The sequence below is a fragment of the Dendropsophus ebraccatus genome, chromosome 12 (assembly GCF_027789765.1).
Source record: "Dendropsophus ebraccatus isolate aDenEbr1 chromosome 12, aDenEbr1.pat, whole genome shotgun sequence".
Classification (NCBI taxonomy): domain Eukaryota; kingdom Metazoa; phylum Chordata; class Amphibia; order Anura; family Hylidae; genus Dendropsophus; species Dendropsophus ebraccatus.
Window position 1 is genome coordinate 5,036,221 of NC_091465.1, and position 13,915 is coordinate 5,050,135.

Sequence of the window (13,915 nt, forward strand, 5' to 3'; positions counted from 1 at the left end):
AGCGCAGGGGTGTGAGCTCTATGTACGGGTGATAGACGGTATATTCATATACATGGGGGGATGGCGGATTATCAAGTAGGAGAGGGGGAGGGGGTTGTCACCCAGGTAATAGTGACCACAACATATAAGAAGCTTTTATTAGACAGCCTGATGAGTGGATGTAACCAAACGCCAATATCCTAAGCAGTATTAGGCCATGTTCACACACGTAAGAGACCGGCTGCTCCATGACCCAGCCGATTCACGGAACGGCCGGTCTCTGAAATTATCATGGCCGGTACTGCAGTACCAGCCGGATGATGTTTATAGCCGCAGAGTTCTGATCCGTGCACGCCCGCATTAGAACCCCCCTCTGCATACTATTGAGCGTGCGGAGCCACTCACTCCACAGTGTGCACTGACAGGGTTTTCTACGACCGTTATTAATTTAATAGCAACCGCAGAAAACTGACATGTCCGTTCTTTGTGGCACCGCAAGGGATCCCAGCCGGAGGGTATACTATGTGTATGTATATATGTACTATGTGTATACGCTCCGCCCAGGATCCCATAGACGGATATGTAACATATATTTCCGTAATAATCACGGCCATGGTTTTACAAAAATATACGTTGTGTGAACATAGCCTTATAGTATATATATTCTTGTATATAGGAGCAGTATTATAGTAGTTATATTCCTGTATATAGGAGCAGTATATAGTATATATATTCTTGTATATAGGAGCAGTATTATAGTAGTTATTGGGTAGTGAGATACAGAAGCCTGCACCACTCCAAAACTATGCACTTACTAGATGGAAGCCTGGGATAAGTCCTTTGGGCCAGACAGCATATGTGAATGTGGCTGCTGGAAGGGGGTGCACACTACAGAGGTGAGAGGTACTGGAGTAGAAAAGGAGAAATATGCAGTCGCACTCACCCTTGAACTTTCAGCTTGGCGGCTTTATTGCAATTCACAAGGTGCGGGGAGGGAGAGGACTCAGGTGTGTACGCGTCCTGGGACGGCCGTTTCGGGGATACGCCCCCTTTGTCGACCAGGTGACACCACCTGGACGACAAAGGGGGCGTATCCCCGAAACGGCCGTCCCAGGACGCGTACACACCTGAGTCCTCTCCCTCCCCGCACCTTGTGAATTGCAATAAAGCCGCCAAGCTGAAAGTTCAAGGGTGAGTGCGACTGCATATTTCTCCTTTTCTATTATAGTAGTTATATTCTTGTATCTAGGAGCAGTAATATAGTAGTTATATTCCTGTATCTAGGGGCAGTATAATAGTAGTTATATTCCTGTATATAGGAGCAGTATTATAGTAGTTACATCCCTGTATATAGGAGCAGTATTATAGTAGTTATATTCCTGTATATAGGGGGCAGTATTATAGTAGTTATATTCCTGTATATAGGAGCAGTATTATAGTAGTTATATTCCTGTATATAGGGACAGTATTATAGTAGTTATATTCCTGTATATAGGAGCAGTATTATAGTAGTTATATGCGGTTCAGGGAAGAAACAGAGTGCTGCACCTCACACCTATGGCTGATACTAGTGCCGCTTGGCTAAATAAAAAACACATCAGAATTTTGTGTATGAATTGATCAAGCCATACTGCCCCATGTACCTCGTGCCGGTATCTGATACACATGGGTCCCTACACTAAGTCCACACCGTGCCAGTCAGTGGCCACCAACCCCGCAGGCGTGCACAGCCAGGGAACGGGGGCCATGGGACGGCCCTGCGACCCCCATGCCACAGGACCAGACCCGAAAACACCACACCAGAACCCGGCCAGCACCGCCGGCGGAGAAGGTCGCCCCCAAGCAGCACAAGTCTGGATAAGGTATTGCGCTCACCATAGCTGCAGCAAACAGAATGGGAAAAAACAGGAGGGATTAAAACCATGTGCACTCAGGTGTCTCCTGCTAATTGCGGTCATGTGGGTCTCACCAGGAGGAGTGCAAAACACGGAGAAAAGAGAGAAACAAAATGCGGTTCAGGGAAGAAACAGAGTGCTGCACCTCACACCTATGGCTGATACTAGTGCCGCTTGGCTAAATAAAAAACACATCAGAATTTTGTGTATGAATTGATCAAGCCATACTGCCCCATGTACCTCGTGCCGGTATCTGATACACATGGGTCCCTACACTAAGTCCACACCGTGCCAGTCAGTGGCCACCAACCCCGCAGGCGTGCACAGCCAGGGAACGGGGGCCATGGGACGGCCCTGCGACCCCCATGCCACAGGACCAGACCCGAAAACACCACACCAGAACCCGGCCAGCACCGCCGGCGGAGAAGGTCGCCCCCAAGCAGCACAAGTCTGGATAAGGTATTGCGCTCACCATAGCTGCAGCAAACAGAATGGGAAAAAACAGGAGGGATTAAAACCATGTGCACTCAGGTGTCTCCTGCTAATTGCGGTCATGTGGGTCTCACCAGGAGGAGTGCAAAACACGGAGAAAAGAGAGAAACAAAATGCGGTTCAGGGAAGAAACAGAGTGCTGCACCTCACACCTATGGCTGATACTAGTGCCGCTTGGCTAAATAAAAAACACATCAGAATTTTGTGTATGAATTGATCAAGCCATACTGCCCCATGTACCTCGTGCCGGTATCTGATACACATGGGTCCCTACACTAAGTCCACACCGTGCCAGTCAGTGGCCACCAACCCCGCAGGCGTGCACAGCCAGGGAACGGGGGCCATGGGACGGCCCTGCGACCCCCATGCCACAGGACCAGACCCGAAAACACCACACCAGAACCCGGCCAGCACCGCCGGCGGAGAAGGTCGCCCCCAAGCAGCACAAGTCTGGATAAGGTATTGCGCTCACCATAGCTGCAGCAAACAGAATGGGAAAAAACATAGTAGTTATATCCCTGTATATAGGGGGCAGTATTATAGCAGTTATATTCCTGTATATAGGAGCAGTATTATAGTAGTTATATTCCTGTATATAGGAGCAGTATTATAGTAGTTATATCCCTGTATATAGGAGCAGTATTATAGTAGTTATATTCCTGTATATAGGAGCAGTATTATAGTAGTTATATTCTTGTATATAGGAGCAGTATTATAGTAGTTATAGTCTTGTATATAGGAGCAGTATTATAGTAGTTATATTCCTGTATATAGGAGCAGTATTATAGGAGTTATATTCTTGTATATAGGAGCAGTATTATAGTAGTTATATTCCTGTATATAGGGGGCAGTATTATAGTAGTCATATCCCTGTATATAGGAGCAGTATAATAGTAGTATATTCCTGTATATAGGAGCAGTATATAGTATATATATTCATGTATATAGGAGCAGTATTATAGTATATATATTCTTGTATATAGGAGCAGTATTATAGTAGTTATATTCTTGTATCTAGGAGCAGTAATATAGTAGTTATATTCCTGTATCTAGGGGCAGTATAATAGTAGTTATATTCCTGTATATAGGAGCAGTATTATAGTAGTTATATTCCTGTATATAGGGGGCAGTATTATAGTAGTTATATTCCTGTATATAGGAGCAGTATTATAGTAGTTATATTCCTGTATATAGGGACAGTATTATAGTAGTTATATTCCTGTATATAGGAGCAGTATTATAGTAGTTATATCCCTGTATATAGGGGGCAGTATTATAGCAGTTATATTCCTGTATATAGGAGCAGTATTATAGTAGTTATATTCCTGTATATAGGAGCAGTATTATAGTAGTTATATCCCTGTATATAGGAGCAGTATTATAGTAGTTATATTCCTGTATATAGGAGCAGTATTATAGTAGTTATATTCCTGTATATAGGAGCAGTATTATAGTAGTTATATCCCTGTATATAGGAGCAGTATTATAGTAGTTATATTCCTGTATATAGGAGCAGTATTATAGTAGTTATATCCCTGTATATAGGAGCAGTGTTATAGTAGTTATATTCCTGTATATAGGGGGCAGTATTATAGTAGTTATATCCCTGTATATAGGAGCAGTATTATAGTAGTTATATTCCTGTATATAGGGGGCAGTATTATAGTAGTTATATCCCTGTATATAGGGGCATTTATATTATACATTATAGTAGTATCGCATAGATTGGATACTTATGGAAAGCAGAAAATAAATGTAGTTTGATTATTTATTGATTCTTATAGTTTCTATGCCTGTGTTTTGCCCCTGGCAGGGGACCAGCAGCCTTTCCTTTTATCTGCCTTGTGCTGTCGCGTTCCTTAGTCAGCGGGTCACATGCCCCTTTGTGTTCGCACCTGGGTGATTAGCGGCATGCCGGGGTTACAGAGCACATGCCCTGGCCGCACTATTTATATCAGAATTTCAGGGAACTCTTAGAGCGCGGTCTGTATATATTTAGGCTGGTGGATGGCACATTAAGCTGCAGCATCTTATATGTAGCACAGACTGAAGGTGGAAGCTGAGAGGGGACCCTGCGCTGCACATAGTTACTCTATTACACAGGGCGGATTTATACAGTTCTACATCATAGCACATTACTGTCAACTGATTCAAGTAAGTGGCTTTTAATTGGTTACTGTCGGACATGCGGGGTGTCATTGTTCCCATGTATCGGGGTATCAGTCTACAATCCCTCTGACTCTGACCCTCAGATTTTTTTTTATTTCAAGGAAAAAAATTTCAAAGTTGTAAAAGTAATTGAGTCGGTGCAAGGGGAGAGGTAGGGGTGCACAGTGTGTATGGATAGGCCCCGTCTGGTCCATCTACCATACAGGTGGGCACATGATGAGGACCTTTGACTCCTGTGACAATATTATCTCTATGTCTTTAGGATTTCCAGTGGTCCATGCTGCAAAGCGTTAATAATGCCCGGATGTAGCCCATCCTGCGACAAGTTGTCCATCACCGGGACCATTGTTCGTAAACCCACCATGCACCGATACATCAGCACCAAAGTCCTGCTGGCCGAGGGAGAGGACAACCCCTTCACTAAACATTGCCGAAATTTCGAAGACATGTACAGGGTAGGTGATGGATCCGTTCTGTAGTGATATATAAGCTTTGGTTATGAGTGTATAGCACTTCATAACACTCCAAATTGGGGGACAGCTTAAAGGGGTAGTTAATAAAAAAAAAAATCACTTCTATTTCAAAATATCAAGTCTTCCGGTACTTATCAGCTGCTGTATGTCCTGCAGGAAGTGGTGTATTTTTTTCAGTCTGACACAGTGCTCTCTGCTGCCACCTCTGTCCATGTCAGGAGTCCAGAGCAGGAGAAGTTTTCTATGGGGACTTGCTGCTGCTCTGGACAGTTCCTGACATGGACAGAGGTGGCAGCAGAGAGCGCTGTGTCAGACTGGAGAGAATACGCCACTTCCTGCAGGACATACAGCAGCTGATAAGTACTGGAAGACTGGAGAGATACAATACTTCCTACAGGACATGCAGCAGCTGATAAGTACTAGAAGACTGGATATTTTTACAAATCTCTGGCACTAGTTGATTTGAAATTTTTTTTATTTTTGGTGAACAATCCCTTTAAGGCATTCTTGTCACTATGGAGCTATTAGCTGATCGGCATGCAGTCTCGGGGGTCAGTGTCTCTAGTTTTATCTCACAGCCGCAAACCTGTGCTATCGCTGGTAAAATGGTCTTATCATTGGCTGGGGCCTGCGTTCTCCTCTGCACATGGAACCTTATACAGGGGAGAACAGTCAGCTCATACATTGGGACTGACTATGACCCAGTCCCGTTCACAGCTGATGGACTCGTTGCAGTGTACCAGTGTAGGCATTCCCCTTGTGTCACCTCAGAGCAATGGTTTATTATGGATCGGATGAATTCGGCCTCCTTAAGGAGGAGGAGTAGGAGGGGGTTTAGTTTTGGGGGAGCTCTATGTAATTTCTTCTGCTCGTCTCAAAAACACAAAAGGCTGGTGTCTTGGTGGTCCTGTTGGCCCTTAGTCTTGGTGGTCCTGTTGGCCCTTAGTCTTGGTAGTCCTGTTGGCCCTTAGTCTTGGTGGTCCTGTTGGCCCTTAGTCTTGGTGGTCCTGTTGGCCCTTTGTCTAGGTGGTCCTGTTGGCCATTAGTCTTGGTGGTCCTGTTGGCCATTAGTCTTGTTGGCCCTGATGGCCCTTAGTCTTGTTGGCCCTGTTGGCCCGTAGTCTTGTTGGTCCTGTTGGCCCTTAGTCTTGTTGGCCCTTAGTCTTGTTGGTCCTGTTGGCCCTTAGTCTTGTTGGTCCTGTTGGCCCTTAGCCTTGTTGGTCCGTTGGCCCTTAGTCTTGTTGGCCCTTATTCTTGTTGGTCCTGTTGGCCCTTAGTCTTGTTGGTCCTGTTGGCCCTTAGTCTTGTTGGTCCTGTTGGCCCTTAGTCTTGTTGGCCCTTAGTCTTGTTGGTCCTGTTGGCCCTTAGTCTTGGTGGCCCTTAGTCTTGTTGGTCCTGTTGGCCCTTAGTCTTGTTGGTCCTGTTGGCCCTTAGTCTTGTTGGCCCTTAGTCTTGTTGGCCCTTAATCTTGTTGGTCCTGTTGGCCCTTAGTCCTGTTGGCCCTTAGTCTTGTTGGTCCTGTTGGCCCTTAGTCTTGTTGGCCCTTAGTCTTGTTGGTCCTGTTGGCCCTTAGTCTTGGTGGCCCTTAGTCTTGTTGGTCCTGTTGGCCCTTAGTCTTGTTGGTCCTGTTGGCCCTTAGTCTTGTTGGCCCTTAGTCTTGTTGGCCCTTAGTCTTGTTGGCCCTTAGTCTTGTTGGTCCTGTTGGCCCTTAGTCTTGTTGGCCCTTAGTCTTGTTGGTCCTGTTGGCCCTTAGTCTTGTTGGCCCTTAGTCTTGTTGGTCCTGTTGGCCCTTAGTCTTGTTGGCCCTTAGTCTTGTTGGTCCTGTTGGCCCTTAGTCTTGTTGTCCCTTAGTCTTGTTGGCCCTTAGTCTTGTTGGTCCTGTTGGCCCTTAGTCCTGTTGGCCCTTAGTCTTGTTGGTCCTGTTGGCCTTTAGTCTTGTTGGCCCTTAGTCTTGTTGGTCCTGTTGGCCCTTAGTCTTGTTGGTCCTGTTGGCCCTGTTGGCCCTTAGTCTTGGTGATGCTGTTGGCCCTAAGTCTTAGTGGTCCTGTTGTGCTGTTCATGTCTGTAGAGTTGTAGCTGATGCATCATACAGATTATGGACATGTTCACACAACGTAAATTCCACAGTAATCCCGGCTGTCGTTGCAACGGGCATGATTAGTACGGAACTTACGTTATGCTGAAGGGTGAGGGAATCCCGTCCGGAGCGTATACACACAGTACATATATACATACACATGGTATACACTCCTGCCGGGATCCCTAGCGTCGCCGCGACATGTCAGTTTTCTGCAGCTGCTATTCAATGAATAGCAGCCCCAGAAAACCCTGTCAGTGCACACATTGTGTGCAGCAAGGAGTTTTGATGCGGGCGTGCACGGATGCGCCTGCATCAGAACTCAGCAGCGCTGAGTACCGACCGGGATGATCTTCTCTGAGACCAGCCTTTCCATGACCCGGCCAGGTCACAGAACAGCCGGTCTCTTACATAGCCTATGGTAGTGAATTGTAGGTCACCTGTAATTCCCCTTCAGACCATCCAGCTGGAGATCCAGAACTTGAAGGACCAGGTCCAGGAGCTGCACCGAGACCTCACCAAACACCATTCTCTTATAAAGACGGACACCATGAGCGATATCATCCAGAAGTCCCTGCAGGTGGACGTACAGATCGCCTCCGAATACTCGTCTGTAGAAATGATGAGGGCGGCGTTCGAGGAGGTGAGTCCCCTGTCATGATGGAGAAGTGGTGGAGGAGCGAGCTCTCCCATCACTTCTCTTCATTCTGCTACTTAGCGATGTGTGAAACGGGCGGCAGGATAGCACAAGGCACAAGGCGGAAGGATTATATTGTTGTCTCTCTTTATCCTAGATATGGGAGGAAACATATCAGAGAGTTGCAAATGAGCAGGAAATCTATGAAGGTGAGACAGCTTCCCTTGTCCTCGTGTGACCCCTTTGTCCTTGTGTGACCCCTTTGTCCTCGTGTGACCCCCTTGACCGCTCCATCCACACTAGATTCCACACCTGCAGATCCGCAGAACGCCTTCTGTTGTGGAGTCGCTGCAGATTTTAGAGAGTAAAGTCCCTGCTGAGTCTGAAGCCGCTCCTGTAATGCAGATATCTTACCTGCCGCCCTCAAGCCCATGAAAAATAACAACTCCCATTGTTCCCGGACAGCCAAAGCGTAAGCTCTCCAGGCATGATGGGAGTTGTAGTTCTGCAGCAGCTGGAGGGCGGCAGGTTTGTCCCCCCTACTCTTATGGCTTCAGTGTTAATCGATGGTCTTCATAACCAGCTCAGCTCCACGACCTCCAGCAACTGAAGCAAGAAAACGGCTACTTAACCACCATCGCCAAGCAGATTGCACCGTACGTCCGATCCATCGCCAAGGTTAAAGAGCGTCTGGAGCCCAGGTATGAATAGTCATAGAGTGTCTGACAGCGGGGTCTTCATCCCTGGGGGGCTTTGATGTGCGACCAGAGAAACCTTCAATAAGTAGGTTCATGTTTGTCTCAAAGAGGCTATCCTCTGTGTACAGGGGTGACTAGCTGATTGGTGGTCTCCACTGATCCTGGGAACAGAGGTCAATCTTCCCCCACGTGAATGGAGAAGCAGCGGGCATGCTCAGCCACTGCTCCATCCATTTTTATGGGACTTCTGAACGTTGCTGAGCTCTATACTCTGTATGTACGGACGTCCTACAAACAGTAACTGGTGTGGTGGCCGTAGATAGACGCTCCATTCACTCAGGAACATCCATCCACTGAGGTTCTCAGAGTGGATAGTAAATGACTATTAACCTTGAGACATCTGTGAGGTCTGTACCAGGTAGGGAGCTGCAGACACAGCAGATAGGGAGATTAAACCCATAATGCCGCTCTTTGCTGACGGCCATTTGTAGGGTTATAAAATTGTATTTTGGAAGCTGAATTGCAACAGAGGTGATGCTGAGCCACAGCATGCACGCCTCCTCCCTCCCCCACCCTCTCTGTCCTGACTGATTGCCATACATAGCTGAGCATCTAGCCTCATATGTCATTTAGTCAAGGCAGGTAGGGGTGTGGGAGGGAGGAAGCATGCATGCTCATGCTCAGCATCACCTCTGTGTTGCTTCAGCTTCCAAAATACAATTTTATAACTCTGCACATGGCTATCAGCAAGAACAGCGGCATCATGTGTCGCCTATCTGCCTGTGTCTGCAGCTCTGTACCTTGTACTGACCGGACTAATTCCCTATAAACCATTTAGTATGATGGACACTGCCTTCCCTGTGATGGCCTGTGAGACGCCTGTCCCCCGACCAGCTCGATATATTTTACTGCCCTTATAACCGAGCTCCACAGGGCAGGGGCCTTCATTGCCTCTACAGTATATGGACTGACATCTATGCGGTTTGTGTCACTTAGGTTAAAAGAGCCGAGGGAAGATGTGCCAGAGAAGATATTCGAGGATTCTTCATGGACGGAGCTGCACACCAGGTACAGAGGTCACCCATCTATCTACCCTATCAGTGCCGGGCATTTAAAGGGCTGAAGCCTCATTTCCCCCCTGGTGTATTTAGTGCTATACTATACTATACTATATCCCTACGATTGTCTGCACTCTAGATATACAGGAGATCTCAGACGGCGGAGGCATCACATGGGCTGAGCGTCCAGCGTGGTCACCTGGTCAGAAAGCAATGCGTCAGCTGCAGATCGGGGTCCACGCTGGATACATTAGATTACCGTATCGTCAGTACAGCGAGGAAGAGATTACAGACTACACTATGAGATATGGCTTCTCTCCAACAAGTCAATTAAATTCATTCACCACATCACCAGGAGAGACGGGAACGTGATGGCAATAAATCTCCAGACAGAAGGGGGGGGGGTGATGGGGGGTCCGATCAAACACATGGAGTCTGCAGCAAAAATCTCATAATGTGAACACATGTAAGCTATGGATCTTATACTACAGACATGTCCGTACAACCTAGGGGGGGTCAGAGGGCATCACATTATAACATTATAATTATTATAGGTTATATTAGAACATGTTTAGTGTAAGCTGGGCATCATATACTACAGACATGTCCTCAGGGCCCAGGAGAGTCCAAGAGCATCTAAGATAACCTATAATAATTATAATGTAGTCAGCTGTATATTTATAAGCAGATGGATACAGTCACATCTCAGAGAGACCAAGACAGAACACAGGAAGTGGGGGCGGGGCTTGGATAGTGTTATGTGCAGCAGAGAGGACTTCCTTAAGTGAGTACTACTGGCAAACAATAGTGCACCATAGTGAGTGAGAGCACTAATATCACCTTTCACTACTATTCAGGGTTAATTAACAAAACCAGACAGGCGTTTAGTCTTTTGAAACAACAGGCAGACTTTAAGGCTATGTTCAGACTAAGTATAAACAATGGATGTTATTTGGCAGTTAAAACAACAGGTGTTGTCTAAATAAAAATTGCACTGAAGTCTATGGACCACAGACGGAAATAACTAAAAAACGTCCCTTGTTCAATACATTGTGTGAAACAACAGCCGTTGTTTGCATTGACTTTAATGCAAATTATTGTAGTATAAAAGGAATGTCTGTTGTTTTAATTGAAAACAACGGCCGTGCTTTTCATAAAAAGTATGTTGTGTGAACATAGCCTTAAGGGTTATCCAGGATTAGGAAAACACAAATACAGCGCCACCCCTGTTCCCAGGTTGTGTGTGGTATTACAACGCTGCTTCAGTCAGGTCAGTGGAACCAAGCTGCAATACCACATCCAAACTGAGGAGAGGTGTGGCGCTGTTTCTGAAAGAAAGTCTGCTTTTGTAATCCTAGATGACCCCTTAAAGTGTACACTGTTTATTAGACAGCATGGATGAGTTTGGGCGTATAGGTGAACTGAGCCTGAAAGAGAAAAACCATATAGGTCATCTACTTTACAAAAAAAGGGAAAATTTCTGCTGAGGTTTGTTACATGGAGGCTGCACCACTGACTGATGAGATGACCCCTCGTCAGTGGTGCAGTGTAGATGGTGATCCGCATGGCATCTGGGCACCAGCCGTGAACCAGGAGGGGACCGGTGCCCATCAGCCTCAGTAGTGCAGCCTCAGAGGTGCTCATTAGCCTCAGTAGTGCAGCCTCAGAGGTGCCCATCAGCCTCAGTAGTGCAGCCTCCACATCTGTTCTGCCTCCTCCCTGCCTGGTCTATGCATCTCCCCATAGGGGGCGCCATCACTGCCTATACATGTAATCAATGACATTTCTCATCCTAGAAACGACTCGTCATGTTCAGAAGAACAACATGAAAAACCAACGGAGCCGAAGACGAGCGAAGACGCTTTGGTGAAAAACAAAGAATACTATAGGCTGAAGCAGAGCGCGCCAAACTGGAAGGGGTTAAACACATGAGGGGTGACGCCATAGCTTAGTGTCTGGGTGTGTTAAAGGGGGATTCCCCTCTCAGCAAACATGCTTATACCTGGAGGACTTTGCACATACAATCATACTCCTCATACTGTCTCCTTCTGCTGCTCTTAAGCTCCCATTGTTGACACCTCGTTGTCCAGGTTACCAACCACCACTCTGCTCTAAAAGCAGCGGTGTGGCTGGGGTATATATAGCTATAGCATACATATTTATAGATAATATACAGTATATATCCACTTTATCTCTATCCCTCTACATTATAGCAATATATACACTAGCCAGACCACTGCTTTTAGAGCAGAGTGGTGGTCCGTAACCTAGACAATAGGCTGTCAACAATGGGAAGTAAAGAGCAGTGTATCAGGAGGAGGGAAGTTTGCTAAATGATTGTATTTGCAAAAATATATAAACTAGGCGACTCCTACAAGTGTAAGCTGAGAGGGGACTGTTCCTTTAAATCTATTATACATTGTTTATTGTATCACAGTCCGCTCCCCGAATGTCAGCTGACCCAAGTCTACATACTGAGCTGTGTGTGTATACCTTATCTAGTATGGATGTGTGTAGGTTTCTTGGTACCTGGAAGATTCCAGATCATCCAGCATTCTGCATTATTAGACGGCCACAGAACAGTAAGGGTTAAAAAAAAGAATCAAAACAGGATCAAACATCTCTCATTTACCTTGGATCTGCAAATGTGAAGTTCTGGATTATCAAATGCCGGAATACAGGACTTTCACCATAGGGTTTAATTAACACATGGGAAGCTCCTCCTCTTCTCCACTAAGACCCTCCCACTTGACAGGCATGGTGTAAAAAGTTGGACATTTCTGCTTTGTTTTAAAATCTGAGACTTCTGTAGATGAGAAACCCCCTGTGCAACCGCAAGAAGTTCCCCGTGTGTGGGGGAAATAGTGGGAATTGTAAGGTGCACCTGTCGGGTAAAAAAAAACCAAAAAAAACTGACGAGTCAGAAGTTTTGATCTATTTGGGGCCCGAGTGATGGCAAGAATAGGAGGGGAGAAGTCTGTGGCTGAGCGAATCTCTCCCCACCACATGACCCCATTGACTTACATCAGGAGTCAGGTGTACAGAGCGCGGAGGAGAACTCTCTTCGGATTGGTTCTCATCACGACCATTAAAACTTCTGAAGCGTAAAAGGGTTGTTTTTTTAAGGGACAGCGCCCATTTAAACCCAAATTTCTGATAGTTTAGCAATGACTTACAGCACAGAACTGTAAGTAATAAATTCAGAAGATGGCGGGGCGCCCATTAGGTTATAGTTCAGGCTCTTCTCTAACCCACCTGCTCTTGCTTAGGACTTAATTCTTTCCTCTAATCCAGAATGTTTGATAATCCGTCACAGTCTGTTCCTGTTACAGGGTTGTCCAGATTAAAAAAATATATATAAAAAATACATAGCTGCATTTATTTTGTAGAACAGCGCCACCCCAGTCCTCAGGTTCTGTGGGGTATTACAAGCGCCATTCCCTTCAATGTAACAGAGCTGCAATACCGCTTGGAAACTGAAGACAAGAGTGGTGCTGTTTCTGGAGGAGAGAAGCCATGTCTTTCTCTATTCTCGGAGAGCTCATTTGGGCTATGTTTCCGCTTTGGGAGAATATCTGGTAAAGGCGGCCATCTTGTCATATAGATGGCTGCTAATCACGATCATCATATAGAAAGCTGCCGTTACCCGATATGTTTCCAGAGCGGGAACGCAGCCTCAATGTCACATGAGACTGTAAGGACTTATGATGTTAGAGTGCTCCTTTATGGCATTTGTCCTTATATTACACATAGTTTCTGGATCTCGCTCCTGTCTTATACTTTAAGGAATTTAAAGGCATTCTCCGTTTTGGACAATCCTTATTCCCTTGAAGGGCCCCTTTAAATAAGTTAATCACAAAGTAGATGTATTACCCTGCTGTGGAAAATCCTTGCAGAACCAGAGTTCACAGACATTATGGGCCGGATACTTCAGATCACAGGTCCTCAGCCCTCCAGCTTTTGCAGAACTACAATTCCCATCATGCCCAGGCAGCAGTAGTTCTGTAGCAGCTGGAGGGCCAGAGTATGACATCTCTGTAATCTGAGGAATCCTGTGAGCCAGTAAGGTCAGGTCCTTGTCTGAAATCCTCTGTGCTGCTGTTACACTATAGGATATGGAGAGTGTTTGCTGGAGGACATGAAGAGGTGAATGACTTGTACAGAGAGTATAAATGTGTAAAGCCATAGAATTCTTTATTTTACCTCCAGTATAATGTGCTATGTACACATGCAGAGCGGAATATACAATCCTAGAAGTGCAAAGTAATATCATCCCGCTGTGTGATCACCGGCTGAGGGGCTTAAGGGTTAAAAATCCCCCCACCCCAGCCCCATCACATCTACTGATTGTCTGAAGGAAAGCACAGGCTGGGGGTATAGGGGGGCGGCCATATTGTAGGCCGGTCTATGGGGACCACGCAGGAGGCGGCCATATTG

General features: G+C 46.1%; 1 protein-coding gene across 1 annotated transcript in view; it reads left to right on the forward strand.

Moving 5' to 3' along the window:
- RNF207 (ring finger protein 207) overlaps positions 1-11,582 on the forward strand; it is a 51,904-nt gene extending 40,322 nt beyond the window's left edge. The window contains exons 14-19 of the mRNA XM_069948958.1: positions 4,798-4,990; positions 7,543-7,728; positions 7,880-7,931; positions 8,306-8,423; positions 9,417-9,488; positions 11,275-11,582. Coding sequence (XP_069805059.1) covers positions 4,798-4,990; positions 7,543-7,728; positions 7,880-7,931; positions 8,306-8,423; positions 9,417-9,488; positions 11,275-11,410 — 757 coding nt within the window. The 3' untranslated portion in view covers positions 11,411-11,582. The remainder of the gene's footprint in view (positions 1-4,797; positions 4,991-7,542; positions 7,729-7,879; positions 7,932-8,305; positions 8,424-9,416; positions 9,489-11,274) is intronic.
- Positions 11,583-13,915: the final 2,333 nt, after the last annotated feature.